This window comes from Hoplias malabaricus, chromosome 5 (genome assembly GCF_029633855.1).
Source record: "Hoplias malabaricus isolate fHopMal1 chromosome 5, fHopMal1.hap1, whole genome shotgun sequence".
Taxonomy (NCBI): Eukaryota; Metazoa; Chordata; class Actinopteri; order Characiformes; family Erythrinidae; genus Hoplias; species Hoplias malabaricus.
Window position 1 is genome coordinate 13,685,797 of NC_089804.1, and position 17,879 is coordinate 13,703,675.

The following is a 17,879-nucleotide window of genomic DNA, read 5'->3' on the forward strand; positions in this document are numbered from 1 at the left end:
ACGGCAGCTCCGACTCTGGAATGTGCCTCCCCCCACCCACCCCCCACCCCAAGCAATACTCTCGATCCAGACACACAGTCCTCCACTGGAGAAGCTGAGCTTGGCTTGGGCTCACATGGCTCTCTGTGCTTCTGAATAGCACTTCTGTGGGGACTCCCCCCAAGCAGGCTTCATTTAACCAGATCTGTACAAGATCAGCGCTGTGGAGTCCCCGTAAACTTCACGTAGGTGGAAAGACATTCAGAAACACAAGACTGAATTTCAACAGAGAAATATTACATTGCTAAATTCCAGTCTGACGATGTTTCATGATGATCCAGTTGTGTAAGAGGAGAATGTCATAGAGAAATAAATGACTGATTAGTTTCCAAAAGCGAGAAATGTATTTCAGGTTTTTTTTTTGGTTTGTGAAAATGGAACCAACTTCTAAGACTGAAAGTTATTTTTTAAATGAAGAATGGAAAAAGGCACGAGGAGGACTCAGTACTAAATATGTTTTGTTATATTTCATTAAATTTCATAATACTCGGTTAAACACGATTGCTTTTGTGCCTTAAACTTAAAATGAGTTCCTTTTGGCTTTTGTAGATAAAAAATAGAAGTTTAAAGAAATCTTAAGCAAACTTTTAGTTTGAATCTAGAATTAAATTAACAACTTTCTTTAAACATTTCTTTCACCTTTTCAACTTGAGGATATTGATGAAACAACAAGGGCACTGTAACAAATGATATGAGATGCAATTATATCCCCTTATGGAGTAGTCATTAACAGAGTGTGTGAGTAAAAATGTTAGAGAACGAATGAGTGAGTTGCAAACCAGTTTTATGTAAAATACGTTCCTATTCTACTTTAGGCTGCCCTGACCCATTTAACACAGGTTCTACTTATAATTAAGATAATACTTTATTAAGTCTTAGGTACTGTTTTTGCTACTTTAAATGTTTACATTGTGTGACAGTTTCAAGGCTAGTACGCTAACATAGTTAAATAATTTTTCAAAATGCTTGGCATATTATTTTAATTTTGCATAAACTTACACTGAAATTTCAAAAGGTTTTATTTTCTTCTCCTGAACCATTGCTTATAGCACTGATATCTAATTATATATTGTGTATGTTTTGTTCTTGAAACATTGAGAATTATGTAATTATTCATTTATATGGATGTCTGAAAAAAATAGTAACTGAGTAGGATTAATCACGTAGCTTTTTAGCTTTTAAATTTCAATGATAGCTACTTCTTTCCTGTGACTAAAGCTGGTCAGAATGTTATATCTTTGATGAATTAATGTTAAATCACTGCTTAGGCAATAAACGGATGTGTGTTTCCTGTTAGAGCTGCTCTTAAACACTGACACTTGATGACAGTATAAATAGACTAAATGTTTTGTTAATCCAGCTGTGTTTAAATATAGATTAGTTTTACAGCATGTCAGGCCGGGTCAGGGTTTGGTAAGCTTTCTTTCTTCTTTTCCCTTTTTCCCTTCTGCTGTTGCTCTCTGCCCTTCTTTCCCAACTCTTCCTCAATTCTTACTGGCAGCTTTTTATCTGTCCTTTGTAGAGGGTGGGTTTAGGTGTTTTGACCAGAGGGCTGTAGGAGGGTTCGCAGAGTTGTGAGCAAAGGTGAGCTTAGCTTGTATGTAGCATGTCATGGGAATCAAAATGTTTATACACTGATTGAGTCTTATGGGCACAAAATGTCCCCATAACATTTTAAGGAGAAGACATTTTAAGGTTAGAGTTTGTAGTAGTTAAGCCTCTACATAATGAATGGAAATCTATGTTATTTCCCCTAAAATCATGAAGACAAGACGTCTTGTGTAAGTAAAGGCTCATTTTAGATCTTAGTTGTTCTCAGTAAATTAATTTGAGCACATACTATATATACTTACTGTAGAGAATACCTCAAATATTTTATTTTAAAATGTCAACATAACGTAATTAGACCATTAGTGTCCTCACTGCATTTCTCCTCAGGTTTGGGTGGGGGTTAAACAGTTGGTAGATGTCTCTTATTGTTTTATATGTTTTAACTTTAAACAAGCACAAATAAGTTGGTTTAAAATGTGTATTTTAGTAAATATTTCAATACTATTTTTTGTTGCATTTCTATTTCTAGGTTGTATTAACACAACAGTTAGTCAAAATAATTATACATTCAATTTAAATAGAAATTAATTTGCAGTATCTACATATTTAGGGATTTTAAAGTTTTTTGTTTTTTTTTTAAATTACAGATTTTTATTGCGAATCTTTATTACAAATTGTAATAATATTGTAATATTGTAATATACAATTTGTGCGCCAAAAAGCTGATTATTAATGTGGATCCATTGGATAATTCCACCATGTTAATACATTTTTCCTCTAGAAGTACATTAAATACTTCCCCAGCCAGTGTGACTCCATCTCAGATTTGTTCAGATTGGCAGAGCACTAGTCTCAGCTTGAACTGTGACATTTTTAGAAAGTAGATTAATGGTCGTGTTAAAAATATCCAGATTTTCCTGCCACTCTTACATTTACCATATTGTAATGAATGATAAATGCTGCATGAATCGTGGTAAGAGTTTACAGCCCGTTTTTGAGATACAGGTTTCTGCATGTTGTAATGTAGAAGAAACCTGAATTTATTTATTTTTTTTCTCTACCCCCCCACCCGCTCCCCTTCAGTTTGCCTTTTTGCAGCAGAGGCATGGGAAAACCAGGGCAGTCAAGACACGTTCAAATAACGTGACTACCAAAACCGTTTAGGCAGCACGTTAGGTCTTAATTGAGTTCCCAAATTGCCAGCCAATTTTAGATAGCCAAATTAAATCTACTTCTTCAATTTGTGTCAAGCAATTAAACCTTAAATGAATATCTGTCCCCTATGAAAAAAATGTGAGGGACTTTGTCTTGTTTTAGGCCGCGTATTAAAAAATCAGTCATGGATTTGAATGAGATATTTGCACAAGAGCCTCGTTAATATATTGTGTGGCTGATAAAATCAGGAAATATTGATGAGCCATAATTTGATCGGTCGTGGCAAAGATTATTATCAATGAAAAGAAATAATTGTTCAAAACAAGTGGCTGCAAGTATTGTTTCACTGAGTTTAAGATGTGAGGCAATCTGGAAATTAACATAACCGCCAGGAAAGGACTTTGATTTGTTATTAAACAAATATGGGATTGTATCAGGTGATTTAATCAGTTATTGGAATGTTTAGCCCTTGAAAATGAAAAGTTACAGGCACAGGTAAAAATAAATAAATAAATAAATAAAATAACACGTATTAATAGTTGACACATAGTTTGTTCACATTACTCTGAGTGGTAGAATATTGAAGGTCTATTCAGGTTTGCCTACAGATTGATTTCCATACAAATGTGTCCAACAAAAAATAATTTTAACCACAAGGGATGCTCTAATTCTGCTCTCTGGGAGGCGTTGCTCTTTTTGGTGTGGGGTGGATCTTTCTTCCGCTCTGGTGGTCTTGCCTCACATTTCCTTCTCTCCGTAATTACCCTCTCCCTGAGAGAGATGAAGGGACGAGGAGTGTGTTTCAGGATTCCCGTGTGGGCCCGAGCCCACAGCCAGTCTCAACAAATCTAGACTCCACTTAACCTTGAGTTGAGTCCCCAGACAGCTGGAGGGGCCGTCCGTTTGTAGATTTCCCAGCCAGCTGTTGGCTTTTGCTCTGCATGGTTTCTATACATTCCTGATGGCTGCAGATTCTAGAAAAACAGTGGTTCATTCCTGTTTCTATTCTAGACTGTGAAGAAGCACAGGATAAATTGTGAGATGTTAGAACTGACCACAGCTTTGGTTAATGTACCTTATATTTTTTAGAGTGTAGGTCTTCTCTGTGTTTTATGGCCAGGAAATTTGTCCTAGATCAAACTGCACACACTATTATTTTATTTTCAGGAACAACTAACATGCTAGCAGTGCTCTTAGCAGGATAGTAAGTTGTTATCTAAAAAAAAAAAAAAGTCAGATGTTCCTCAAATTCTTTATTTTATTAGTAATAATTAAAACTGATATGAAGAGAAATTCTAATATAGAATTTAATATAATAATAATAATAGAGAAATCTCTAATATATTGAATTGTGGTAAATCTGATACAATACTTTTTGTTTGGAGACATTTCCCCATCCGTCATGAGGAAAATAAAAATGTGTTTGAGGCCAAAAAACATAAGTCAGTGGATTTATAACCATAACTTATAATAACTTTCTGAGACATCTTCAGACATCGGATCCCTGTTACCAGCACTGTTAACAACTCTAGAGGTTTCTCTATAACAAAGCCTTTCACGTAAAACCCCATCTTTGCTTAAATCGTACTAATTGAGTTAAGTGATCATTTTGAAAAAAAAATCTATGAAATTACCCTTTAAGGCTGGAGCTGGGGCTGGGGCTGGAAGTGCCGCTCCAGATGAGGACATCAGAGTCTTGTCCATTTGTCTCTTTCTTCATTTCACTGCTGTTCCCAGTAATTAAAGTGACAGAGTGGCTTTTGTTGCCCATGTTGTGTCAGGGGTCAGCCATAATAGTTTTTTCTGCTAAAGAGACTTTTCCTCCTGACTGAGGGACCCCCGCACCAACCCGCATAGTTTGCCTGCAGTGCTTTTGCACCGAATTAACTTAAATACGGCTTTAGTTCAACTCGAATAAATTCCATTCACTTCACTTTTATATGTATCAGACGTTTTTACAGTGAAATTTGTCACAATGTGTCACCTTGCCATCTCTCAATGAAATAAAAGAGAAGGCTGCTTCTTAAATGTGTGCCAACTTTATATCAACTTTAAAGCCCCTGGGAAGGCATTTTGAAATTTTGTGGCAAAAATTTAAATTTTAAATTTGGGTGTTATGTGAAATGTTAAGTTTAAATAATAAACAATACAGAAATATTGAACGGAGTGGGTATGGCCCAATGCTAATAACCATGTGACTGACAGCTCTCTATCCCTGGAGAACAGAATGCAGTTTACGTCACCGCTGGGCGGTATGACCAAAATTTGATATCGCTGTATTTTTCAATATTATATCGGTTTCACTGTATTTGATGGGTCTTTATTCCATGTTTGACGTGTTGCATTGATTGCGAGAAGAATTTCTGCAGTAGAGTGGTTAAGAGTTCCCTACTCCACTGTCATAAGAATTGTACATTGTACAAATAAAACCATTTCCACATTAGTATTTCATGTAATACAGGTTTGCATGGCCCCACAGTCATAATCAGTTTTCAGAGTGTGGCACTAAATTAGTGAAGGAATCCTATGGCATGGCAGTTGCAGTGAAAATGTAGAACATTTTATTTAACACATTTTTCAGACAACTTCAAAATGCTTATTTTCACAGCTTATGTAAACCTATACTCTGTTAATGTTATCAATCTCTGTCCATTTATTTTTAGAAAACTTTAGCTTCATTAATTTAGAAAAGTCTTTTGTGCGTCTGGGGCTTTTATCCCCGCTGCTACTTTGCTGTACCCGCTGGCTTAGAGTGGCTGCTATCTCTGCTGTATTGCCAACAGAGTGAGTCTGCCTTCTCCGCTTTTACTCTGCTCTGCGCCTGTATTGACAATTGCCTATATTGTTTTGTGTTCTGTTTGCTCTGTTTGTGTCTTTCGCTCCCTCCCCATAGCTTGGTGAATAGCTAGATAGCTAGCACATTTACTAATGGCTAATAAGCTTTAGCTCACCAGTCTCTTTGACTCAGAGAGGAGACGTGGCTATGGTAGTAGCCTTGTGATTGGTCAGGGTAATATTGACATAAGCATTACCCACTTTTAGGACTGCCCATTCTTCATCGAGAGGAGAACAGTACTGGTCATTTTTGAGGAGAGATTTATCATATTTCTGCTTTGTGTTTTTTATTTAAACTTTGCTGAGCATTTCACATAACACCCGAAGTTAAGAATTATACAAAAAACACAAAATTTCAAAATGGGTTCCTGGTTTTAAGTCACCATTTAAAAGAGTACCATTTGTAAATATTAAAAAAAAAATTTTTATTAACACCATAAAGGTTTTAAATACTCTGTAAATTTGGAAATTTTGGAAACTGTCAGCAGATGAGTTGTGCCAATTAGAAACACCCAAAGACACACATGTACTGGCTTCACAACCATGACCAACTGACTCTGTCACAGTATTCTAGTACACATAGTGATCAAGAATGAAGCCAAAAAGTCTGTGCCCAAAAAACTCAAATCTAAAACAAACTACTTCATAATGAAATACAAGATAAAGTGGTTCCAAACCTAGCCTTGCTTTGGGCCAAATGTTAATAATTCTTTTGAATTTGAATTATTTTTGAATAAGTTGTTACCCTAGGGTGTTTTTTTTTTAAACAACGGCTATGAAGCTATAATTTTAATACAGTTTTTAACCACGTGATTTACTTCTCATAAAAATCATAACTTTACCACTTAACACACATGACATATTAATACCACATTACAATAGTGTATTTGCCATTTGCATGTGCACTTGCCAATGTATGCGATATGTATTACTCATGTGGTCTTATAAAACTGTATTTTTGTAGTTTCAATGCACTTTTATATTGTTTTATGAGCTTAAATTTGTACACAACCTCTCAGCTTCAAATACGTTAAGGAGAAGAGTTTTTATGGGTAAAATCTCTATTGTGAAGGCTCTAGTCTCTCTACAGGGTGCAGTACAGCATGTAGAACATAGTGAAGATTTGCATATTTAGTTATTCTCAAGTGTATTTTGAGGTGGCTGCTAGATTAGAGTTGCTTAGTGGCTGCTTAGAGGTCTGGTGCTTTATTCAGGCATATATATTACATGGTTAATAACACCATACATTACCTAATCATATTAAATATTATTTACTAATATTTGTAAGTCATTTAATTAGAAATGAGCACAAAAAATCCAATAGGCGTGGCATTCATTCATTCATTCATTCATAGTTAGTTAATTGGTTACTATTATAACACTAGTATATGCAAAGATACCACTGAATTGCTTGTAACTCAGCAGAGCATAACGCGTAGAAAACCATGCAATGTGACAAGAACCATGATGTTATAACCCCAGACCATGGCTATATACTCATCCTGAAATGATGAGTGTATAATGTTTCTTTAAGAGAAAAGTGGTGGACTGTTCTGGGAAGAGTTTAATTTTGAAAAGTGTGAGCAAATGTTCAGATTGTGTGAAATGTTTTCCTCCTCACTGCACTTCACAGAACTTAGGTAACACGTTACTACGTACAGTATACCCAGGTTCATACAACATTTGGAAAGGCAGTGTTGTAGATTGCTAGTTTGAAAAATAATGCTTTATTTAAAAAAAGGCATTTGACCATTAAAGAGGCAATTAAACTAGTTTAGAAAGTTTAATTATAGTCTGCTCTCTCAGTCCCTTTTAATGCAAAAGGGCTTGTTTGGTTCTTTTTTAATTCTGTTTTTCTCTTCTTCTCGTTATAGTGAAATTTACAGTTTCACAACACATTTCAGAAAAGGTATGCCTTACTTGTGTGTATGAAAATTAATATATAAAATGTACATACAGAACATGCATAAACCACATATTTTTCTATGTGTGTGTGTGTGTGTGTGTGTGTGTACTTAATTTGTTGTGGTTGTAGCCTTAAGCATTTTGCATGTCTGTCAAAAAAGCTTTTCCTGTAATATTAGCCAGTTCTTGGCCAGGCTGAGAGAGAAATTACTCCAGCTGCTAAGACAAAAGCTGAGCTGTGGCGTGTGAGAACACTGTCAGATGAGTGAGGAGCTCTGGAGGGATCTGAAGCTGTGTTCTTAATGGAATAATTAAGAATTCATTGAGGACATGCCCTGGGTGTAAAATCCACTTTGTGCTTAGTCAGCACATGGAGAGGTGTGTGTGTGTGTGTGTGTGTGTGTGTGTGTGTGTGTGAGTGAGAGAGAAGGAGGTGTGTGTGGAGTTTGGGAGGAGTATGGTGGAGTGCAAAAACTTTGGGGGAGTACAGTGTCTGGAATGCTTTTCATGTTTTCCCAGACTTAGCCCAGCCCTGAAACACACACACACACACGTGTGCCTCACACACACACACACTTACAGCAGTGAGGAATACCACAGTAGCAGACAGTGAGAGAGGGATGGAAAGGAAAACTAAAAGAGAGATAAAGTGAGTATGATTATGGCATAAATTAAGAAAGTAAGTCTTAAATGTATTTCTTTTACAGCAGCTTTAATTGTGTTTCCAGTTCACGTTTTTTTGTGTTTGGTTTGGATCAGATATTTAATGAGAGGAATTGGAATTAAGAGTTAGATCAGGAAGATTTCATGAGTAGGTAGAAAACAATGAAACCATTTTGATTGATCTTGTGATTTACCGTGCAGTAAAGTCCAGTCAAAATGAAATTAATTAATGACAAGTTGGCCATTGATTGATTGAAGTTTTTCAGGAGAAACGTGTTGGTGATGTCATAACTCCGGACTGGCCCCCTGTGACCTCTCTTTGGTCATTACTACCATTGTCAGTGCAGCTGTTAGAGAACAAAACTGAATTACCTGTTAACATGCTGTTTACTCCAAGCATGTTGAGCTGTATAGTGACACTGTGTTCAAAAAGACCTGCTGGACTTCAGGTTGGAAGCTTAATGTGCAACACTCACCCTCCCAGTCTGGTTGCTTTAATGTGTTTGGGAAAATTCCCAGTAGGTAAAGAGTGTGAAAGTGTAAATGTGAACTAACTGTTCATGAGCGGAAAGTAATGAGATTTTAACTGTGGTCTTTGTTGTTATTAAAGAGTGAAAACAGTTAACGCTAATCTACACCTGTGAGAAAACTATTCCCACACAGCTTTGCTAACATGATATAGTGATAAACTAAATAAAGGCTGCTGAGTCTGACAGTGAATGGCTTTTTACTTGCATCTGGATGACAGACAAAACATCTGGGTTACAGACAACAGCAATGAAGAGTCTCAGCTTCCTGAGCTCTTTACTCTGGCTCCAGTGTGGAGCACTTAAAAGAACTGAGTTTAGATTGGAAGTCAAATCAGGATGTTCAGGGCTTATTCTCTGCTAGTAAGCAGTCAAGTGCTTTTTCTGTCATTATTGATTACAGGATATATTCTGAATGAGTGGTGGGCAATGTGACATGGGGAATTAAGTTATGTACATCATGGACCTGTTGAATGTCAGGTTACCCCCCGCCCCCCTCTCTAGAAAACGTATTGTTTGATTCTGTTTAAAAATAAGACCACACATCCTCTTAAAGTAACAAACCTTAAATTGACATACTTATATATCATTTCAAACTTGCATACATCAAATCCATATTTTATATTTTACATGAGGGCGGCACGGTGGTGCAGCAGGTAGTGTCGCAGTCACACAGCTCCAGGGGCCTGGAGGTTGTTGGTTCGATTCCCGCTCCGGGTGACTGTCTGTGAGGAGTTGGTGTGTTCTCCCTGTGTCTGTGTGGGTTTCCTCCGGGTGACTGTCTGTGAGGAGTTGGTGTGTTCTCCCTGTGTCTCTATGGGTTTCCTCCGGGTGCTCCGGTTTCCTCCCACGGTCCAAAAAAACACGTTGGTAGGTGGATTGGCGACTCAAAAGTGTCTGTGTTGCCCTGTGAAGGACTGGCGCAGCCTCCAGGGTGTATTCCCGCCTTGCGCTCAATGATTCCAGGTAGGCTCTGGACCCACCGCAACCCTAAACTGGATAAGCGCTTACAGATAATGGATGAATGAATGATATTTAACTTGTTGACATAATAAATACAGCATTAAATTAAATGGAAACTTTTACACAGGCCACATTTTGTTTTGTTTTTACCCACTTTTTATAGTCAGCAATAGGGTTGGGTGGTATAACGGTAATACCATATACTACTGTATTTAAAAATGAGGGCGATATTAATGAAGTGTGTGTGGCGTGTCAAAGTTTGGTTCTGTGTCTTTAAAAGTCGGCTAAAATGTTCATGTGCGTTTAAGAGAGCCACAGGGAGGGGGCGCTGTGGGAGCTCAATGACTGCTGATGTAAGTTAAGCACTGAGTTTGGGTTAAAAGACAAAGGGCTGTAAACAGACATGATTTTCAGAAAATCCTTCACTCGACATCACTCATGCTCACAGGTATATGGCTTTATCCCTTAAATATATGTGTTTTGAGCCTCAGTTCGCTGAAAAATCTGCTGTGGTGTGCTAAACTACAAGTGCCTGTTAGCTCCAGCTGAGCGTCTAAACAGTGTACACTGTCTTGTTTCGCTTATTTTCAAACTTTTCTGTTCCTTCAGCACCAGTTGCTGAAATCTACTCTCACAGAAAAAGGTTTTATCGTCAGCACATGTGTCTGTGTGCACTGGCGGGCTGTGTTTAGCTAAATTCACTCGACTTTGTGCTCAAAGATATAAGGCTCATATATAAGGTATTACAGTATGAAAAATGTGGATACCGCCCGTCCCTAGTCAGCAAACAGTAATATGTCACAGTTCTATGTAGATTGTGTACTTTTACATTTTCATTGCACACACTTAAACTTCAACTTAGACTACAATTGTTATTTGTTTATTTTAATTGTTACTATATTTATTGCAATGCCCCCCCCCCCCACCCACCAATGTTGTGAAACCATAACGTCAGTCACCTCCAGACCACTTCAATACTTTGCATACTTTGCTGGCCACCTTCCAGTCTGGCCTTTAAATGTCAGGAGTATGACAAAGCAGGAATTATTGGGGTGCTGTGTGTGTGTGTGTGTGTGTGTGTGTGTGTGTGTGTGTGTGAGTTTTACCCATCCATAATCTGCTAGCCTGTAGCACTATCTCTTTGCGCGTTTTACAAAATAACTTAAGACACCAATTGAGTTCATCAGTGAGTAATCAGTGACCGGGTCAAATCCTGATGCAACGTTAGACGTGTATTCAAACACCTACACTCCCCCTGAAGAGAAGAATCTTGCTTTCAGATTGTGTGAGGTGCATTATGCTGACACTGACAATGTACAGATAGCAGCACAGACCATCAATCATCAACGTTAACTGCAAAGTAGAGGCAAGAGCAGGCGTTTTGCTTAGCTGTTTGAAAAATGACAGGTTCTCTCACTTTCCTATTGGAGTTCATTAAGATGGAGCTAGCTGCTGTAATTTCTACGCTGCGGTGCAGACACAGCGGTAATCTCAGCTAATAACCACCTCACTTCATATCACAGATATAAATGATAGTGTATCATTTAGTGATGAGCATTTAGAGTGTAATTTTGATGTAATTTGGACTAATTTGGTCAGTTTATATAGAAAGCTAATTGCATGATTGATGCTCCAACAGATGCTGAATTTTTTTGTGTATCAGATTTCAACTCTTGTCCTTAGACTTTTGTACATTTTCACACATTTTTTGTATTTTAGTCTTTTTCAGACATTTTCTTAACAAGGCACAATTTATCAAAGGCCATACAACTTTCACAGATCCAAGCTTCTTCACTGTCTGTTGTGTGTGAACTCTCACTGGAGCAAATAAACTTGCCAACTCAGCCTCAACTGCTCAGACTCCTGCCCCCAACATACCTCATACCTCAGGATAATTTACAACATCTCACATTTCCCAGTGTGTGCTCTGAGCATTCTGCTGCACCACAGCCATTCACACAATCTGACAGATGTGTAAACACATTTTGTATCCTATGCCTAAGCAGCTCACATTGAAACTGATGCTCACCCATGTCTTTAGTTATATCACAATTCAGTACTTTGTACAACACAATGTTTAGCTTTCCACAGTCCTTCTGTTCACATAACAGTGCTGCAGACTCTCTGCTGCCATATTTCATTGCATTGTTTAGGAGAAAAGGTGTTGAATAAACTGGATAAAGCTGAATTCCCAGCATTTTTAAATGTGTTCATGGTTGTGACATCGGGGAGGGGGCGGACCCCGTTGGCAGTTCAGGTAACTTTATGCTCTAACGTTTGCTGGAACCTGATTATTTCACTAGCTCAGCTTCAGCTGGTATAGCCTCCAGTCCTTCACATGGTTTTTTTGAGTCTCTCAGTCTCTGTCTGTCTCTTTGACAGGTTTGGCGTCTCAGTGAGAGTTGTGAAGGGTTAAAACAGTGTTTTGGACCTGCAGCAGCCGATGATCAGCATGGGCAGGACTGCGCTGAAAGGTGAAGCCACACGTTTAACAGGCTGAAATAGAGCCACGCACAAAGTGATATGCCTAATGACATGATTTGTTGTTATTGTAATTAAACATGTGTGAGTTAACCCTTTCTTAAAAATGACAAATTATGAAAAGCATAGTGTGTCCATGGTTTTTAGCTGTACCCAAAACTCTTACTTCTACATTAAAGGTTTCAAAATGATTGTGTCTGTTTTCCTCCAGATGGGAAGGACAGTAAGAAAGAGAAGGCAGGGAGGAGTACTCCTGTCAGTGCAGGTCCACCTCCAGTGAAGGGTAAGTGCTGATCCTAGATCAGTATTCCCACCATTTCTCATCATGAACCATCACAGGGAGGATTTTCTACTGTGCGCCAGTATATTCTAGAAATGAAGTCATGTGATTTCCATCTACATCTAAATTTGACACAGATCATTTGCAAAGCATGGAAAATTATGTGGTTGGAAGAAAATGCACAGTTTAAACCCAGAGGGCTCATATCTAGACCCACAGCGGAAAGTCTCTCGATTAACATAACATTTCATTTACACATCTGAAGTCTGGGGGGGGGGTTAGAGGGTTTTTTTTTTTTGTTCTCATGGTAAGAGCACCCTCTTGTGTACAGTTGGAGTCACTACCAAAATGAAGAAGTATATTTTGAATACATTAAAGTGCAGTTTAGGCTTATTACACACTAAGACTTTGTAACTTCAGGGGCTTCAATGCAAACTGGTGGGGTTGTAGAAGCATGTACTAAAACCTGGGGCTAAAAACTTAATTATGGCATTTTCAGCAGTTTAGCGCTCATTTTTTATTTTGTTTTTAAACACTGCAGCCCCCGAGTCGTTCTCATGGGAGGAGTATCTGAAAGAGACGTCGTCTACACCTGCCCCAGCCAGCTGCTTCAGACAGGTGAGGAATCAAAACAACAGCTGACCATCCAGTGTCTGTAGATCCTGTTCTGAGGCTGCTTCACCAAAAGGGTTTGACACACTGACCACAGGGAGTCATCACATTTAACACTCTAAAAATGAATCTGTCCCATGTAACAGAATCTCAGCACTGTAAAAAATCTTGTTTAGGACAAGCACCGTGATTCATATTGACTCATTGTTACAGTGTGTTAGGAAACAACTCTGCAACAAGAAGTCTCAGATTTCACAATAATTCAGATTGTTTGAGCAGACTCTCCTGTGTTGGCCTCCTATTTTTGCCTTCACCCAATAAGAGCCCAAGCAAATTATTATACACTGCTCAAAGAAAAAAAGAGAACACTAAAATAACACATCCTAGACCTCAATGAATGAAATATTCCAGTTGAAGTCTTTATTCATTACATAGTGGAATGTGTTGAGAACTAATAATATCAACATAATCAATGTAAATCGAAACTATTATCCTATGGAGGTCTGGATTTGGAAACATACTCAAAATAAAAGTGGAACTTCAGTGGAAATTTCTCAACACAAGTTTAAATGAGGCTCAGCAGTGTGTGTGTGTGTGTGTGGCCTCGGCATGCCGTATGACCTCCCTACAACTCCTGAGCATGCTCCTGACGAGGCGGAGGATGTTCTCCTGAGGGATCCTGAGGAATGTCCTGGACAGTTCTCTGGCAAATGCCAATCTCCCTGCACAGTGTTGGGCTGTAAGCACAAGCCCCACTTGTGGACGCCTTCATGCCACACTTATGGAGTCTGCTTCTGATAGTCGTCACAGAAACAAAGATGTTAGTGGGCTGCTGGAGGTCATTTTGCAGGGCTCTGGCACTGCTCCTCCTGTTCCTCCTTGCACAAAGGAGAAGGTAGTGGTCCTGCTGCTGAGTTGTTGCCCTCCTACAGCTAAAACATCAGCCAGAAAGGATGAAATGGTCTGTGGTCACCACCTACAGAACCACTCCTTTATAGGGGTTTAAGTGTTCTGTTTATTTTTTTGAGCTGTGTAGAATATTTTGAATATATGTCTTGATATTGATGCCTTTCTGAGGACTACTACTGTTGCTGAACTGTTACTGTTGTTGTAGCTCTACACGAATAAAACTGTAAAATGTTAACATGACTATCTCTCTCTACAGTCTCGCATTCCTCCCTCAAATGATTTCAAGGCCGGGATGAAGCTGGAGGCTCGTGACCCTCGAAACTCCACCTCTGTCTGCATCGCCACAGTGATGGGGATGACGGGCATCAGACTCCGCCTCCGCCTCGACGGCAGCGACAACACCAATGACTTTTGGAGACTGGTGGATTCCTCAGACATCCAGCCAATAGGAACCTGTGAGAAGAATGGAGACATGCTGCAGCCTCCACTGGGTACAGAAAAACGTTCATTAATTATTTGTTAACACTCGTTAGTCAGTAAAATCTATAATTACACAAATCCAAAATCTTGCGAACGTTTCAGTATTATTTAATGTGTTTGCGGTTACAAAGATGATGAGATGAAGCTGCAACCAACCTCTTAGTCTGAGCTTTGGAGGTGTGGAAGTAGGGAAAAAGAACGCAGAAGGAAGAAAAAATAATAAAGGGAAAATAGTGGTCCCTAGGGGTGGGCGATATGGCCCTAAAATAATGTCACAATATTAAGGCTTTTTTATTGTTTTAAAAATGATGACGATATTATCACGAATAATACAATATGGCACAGCCCTAGTGGTCCCTCTTCATGATTAAAAAAAAATGATACAAGTTGTAAAGCCTCTCCCCCTCTCCCTCCCCAGGCTTCAGGATGAATGCCTCCTCATGGCCCATGTTCTTGTTGAGGACGTTAAACGGAGCAGAGATGGCACCAGGTTCAGCGTTCAAAAAGGTGAATTCCCAGGCTGTATTGTCTGTTTTTATTTCCTGTTTACATGTTTTGTAATCAATTTTATTTTCCTTTCTTTCTTTTACACTCGTGTTCCATAGTAGTCATATACATGTGTTTATTATTTTTTCTTCTTCTTTTTCACGGAGTTGTCATATGTATGTGTTCCCTGTCAGGAACCCCAGAGGCCTCCTCAGAATGGATTTAAGCCAGGAATGAAGCTAGAGGCAGTGGATAAAAAGAACCCTTACCTCATTTGTCCTGCCACTATCGGAGAGGTGAAAGGTGAAGAGGTGTTTGTGATGTTTGACGGCTGGAGGGGAGCGTTTGACTACTGGTGCCGTTATGACTCCAGAGATATCTTTCCAGTGGGCTGGTGCGCAGTCACTAAACACAGCCTACAGCCGCCCGGAAATAGCAGTGAGTAAATAAATTAAATGTATGCCGAATAAAAGCATGAGAACTTTGCTGGTTTTATTTAAATGAAAATCTGATTGCACTTGTCCTACGGTAAATGGGAATTCCACTTTTTTTTCATGTGGTAACACTTGGTTTAGAGTGACCACTTGGGGGCAGTGTTGCTCCATTCACGTCAATAGCAGACATACCCTAAATCCCTGTTTTTCATTTCTGTTGTTGTAACAGTTATTTAATAACAATAACAATAATTACTACACATTATACTTATGTGGTGCTTTTCAAGAACTCAGAACACAATCACAAATCATACCATCACAAGCAAGGGCATTGTACGACTTGGTAGAGGGCTGGTTTAAGATTGATAATAGTTATAAACAATAATGAAGAGATTTAAAAGTGGAGACAGAGTTGGACTGTTGGGTATGTGAGGGAAGAGGGTCGGTGAGCCAGCCTAGAGAACGCATGATCACCATACCCATGTAAGTTAGAAGGTGGGACAGTGAGTAAATCAGCAGAGGAAGACCTGTGAATGTAGATTTGTAGGGGATACGTTGGTCAGAGAGTTAGGAAAGAGCAAGGTTATGTAGAGCTTTGTATGTGAGGAGAAGTATTTAGAGTACGTCTGGAGTACGTAAATGGGAGGAATAACAGCAAGTAGGAATTACAGTAGTCCAGGCGACTAGAAATACACGAATAAAGGTTTTTGCAGCAGACTGAGAGCGTGGCAATCGAATTTTTGCAGTTTAACAGAGATGGATTAAAGAGGTTTAAACTACAGAGTTAATGTATGCACTGAATGAGAGAGTTGAGTCAAAGAGAACACCCAGATTTCATACCAGATGGGAAGGGGACAGAGGTAGTTTTTAAAAAGAGTTCATTTGAATCCAGTAAGTTCTGTTTTATCTTTATTTCATGTGAGAAATGTATGCTTCATCCAGGTTTTATTTTCTGTAATGCAGTTTTCAAGCTGGTTGAGGGGGGTGGGGTTTAATAGATTGAATGCTGATGTGAATCTGTGTCTGTATGTGTGTTGCGCTTTATTATAATGTTGTCTGTATTTTCTTGTTGCGTAGTAAAAGAGCAAATTCTGTTGAATGTTAGGGGTTTTATTATTTTGCAGTGTGCTGGTATTACAGATGGAAACGAAAGGGGGAATAAGTACCCCATAAAGGCTCATTTTGCTGTTAGTTCCTGCAGGCTTTTAATCTGAAATAAATAAATAAATAATATCTTTCCATATCTTCCTTATTATCTTTAATATGGAATAAAATGAGTTGCTATGGCAACAGACCCTAAAGATGTGCCTTACGCTGGAGTTTTATCTCCCATTGTTTGAGAATCATGATGGATTTGATGGCCTGCCAGGGCAGAATTAAACTTCAGATGAGATTAGCTAACATAATGGAATTTAATTGAAAAGTAGCTCCATTTAGCTCAGACAAAAGCAGGAGCCGACCAGGGTCCTCAGCTGTCACTCATTGTTATTGTCCTGACAACTGTGGCAATGACCCCTCATTTTCCAGTCAGTTTGTTCGGTCTGGAGCCCACCTCCTCCACTTACAATTAAAATTATTCAATTAAATATACAATTAAGTTGCCGTGGACGGCTGAGTAATGGATAATAACCAGGCATGGGGTCTGAGGGCTGTTGCAGTGAGAAAGTGAAGATCTGTGTCCGTGTGAAGATGACTGGTTGTCTCTGGAGGAGCAGGCTTTAGTAAAGCAGGTAGATTGTGTGTTGTTACTTTCCAGGCTAACTTCACTCCGGTGTCGTCGCTGTCCAAAGAAAAACATGTATCTCCATTTGTTTGTGGATTTTTAGTGTACTACATTTTCTAAAACTGTCAAAATGAACGAACCAATAGAAATGCGGATTCCATTGTAAGATAAGAATGGTTTGTTTTCCTTTAAAGTTAGCATTTTGGAGATACATATTTTTCTTTTGACGGCGACAAAAGATTATTAATGTCAGAACCAAACTGGGTATATCTCTTTTGCTTAAGATTTTGTTTATTTTTTATTTATTGTACATTTTTGATGACTTGTGTTCAGCGAGTAGCTTAGTAGTGTACACAGGGTTTCCTTTAAAACAACTGTCTGCGCGGTGGTCGTCCCTCTCCGTTTGGAGGAACATGTTCCCATCTCCCTGGTGCAGACAGAGAGAATGGGGAGAGGGGGTGAATGAAAGAGGTGGGGGGTGGGGAGAGAGGGAGAAAGCGAAAGAGATGTAGAGAGACCGGAGAGAGTGTAGAGTCTCCTTTCCCCTCTGACCGCAGAGCCCCGTGTTGCACTGTGTTTGTTTTGTGTTCCTCCGCGGCTTTGTCTCCACTTTCGGTTCCGTCGTGTTCTTCCGCGAGCGTATGGCTCTGGACTGGGGACGGCGCGAGCACGGTGAGGTCAGTGAGTGTGTGTGTGTGTGTGTGTAAGAGAGAGAGTGTGTGTGTGTGTCCGGTGTTGTACCGAAGTCGCTGTTCGGCGCGGTGGTGGTGAAGCGGTCGTGTCTCTCCGCCGAGGCGCGAGTGTGAAACCGAGCGCTCCGTTTAAGAGTTCATTAA

At 39.1% G+C, this 17,879-nt stretch overlaps 1 protein-coding gene across 4 annotated transcripts in view; it reads left to right on the top strand.

The window, feature by feature from the left end:
* The window catches only part of scml2 (Scm polycomb group protein like 2), a 36,956-nt gene that overhangs the window by 4,822 nt on the left and 14,255 nt on the right, over positions 1-17,879 (top strand). For all 4 annotated transcript variants that reach the window (XM_066672118.1, XM_066672119.1, XM_066672121.1 and 1 more), the window contains exons 2-7: positions 12,021-12,112; positions 12,331-12,402; positions 12,941-13,017; positions 14,177-14,411; positions 14,819-14,907; positions 15,081-15,324. In XM_066672118.1, the coding sequence (XP_066528215.1) occupies positions 12,082-12,112; positions 12,331-12,402; positions 12,941-13,017; positions 14,177-14,411; positions 14,819-14,907; positions 15,081-15,324 (748 nt within the window). In that variant the 5' untranslated portion in view covers positions 12,021-12,081. The remainder of the gene's footprint in view (positions 1-12,020; positions 12,113-12,330; positions 12,403-12,940; positions 13,018-14,176; positions 14,412-14,818; positions 14,908-15,080; positions 15,325-17,879) is intronic.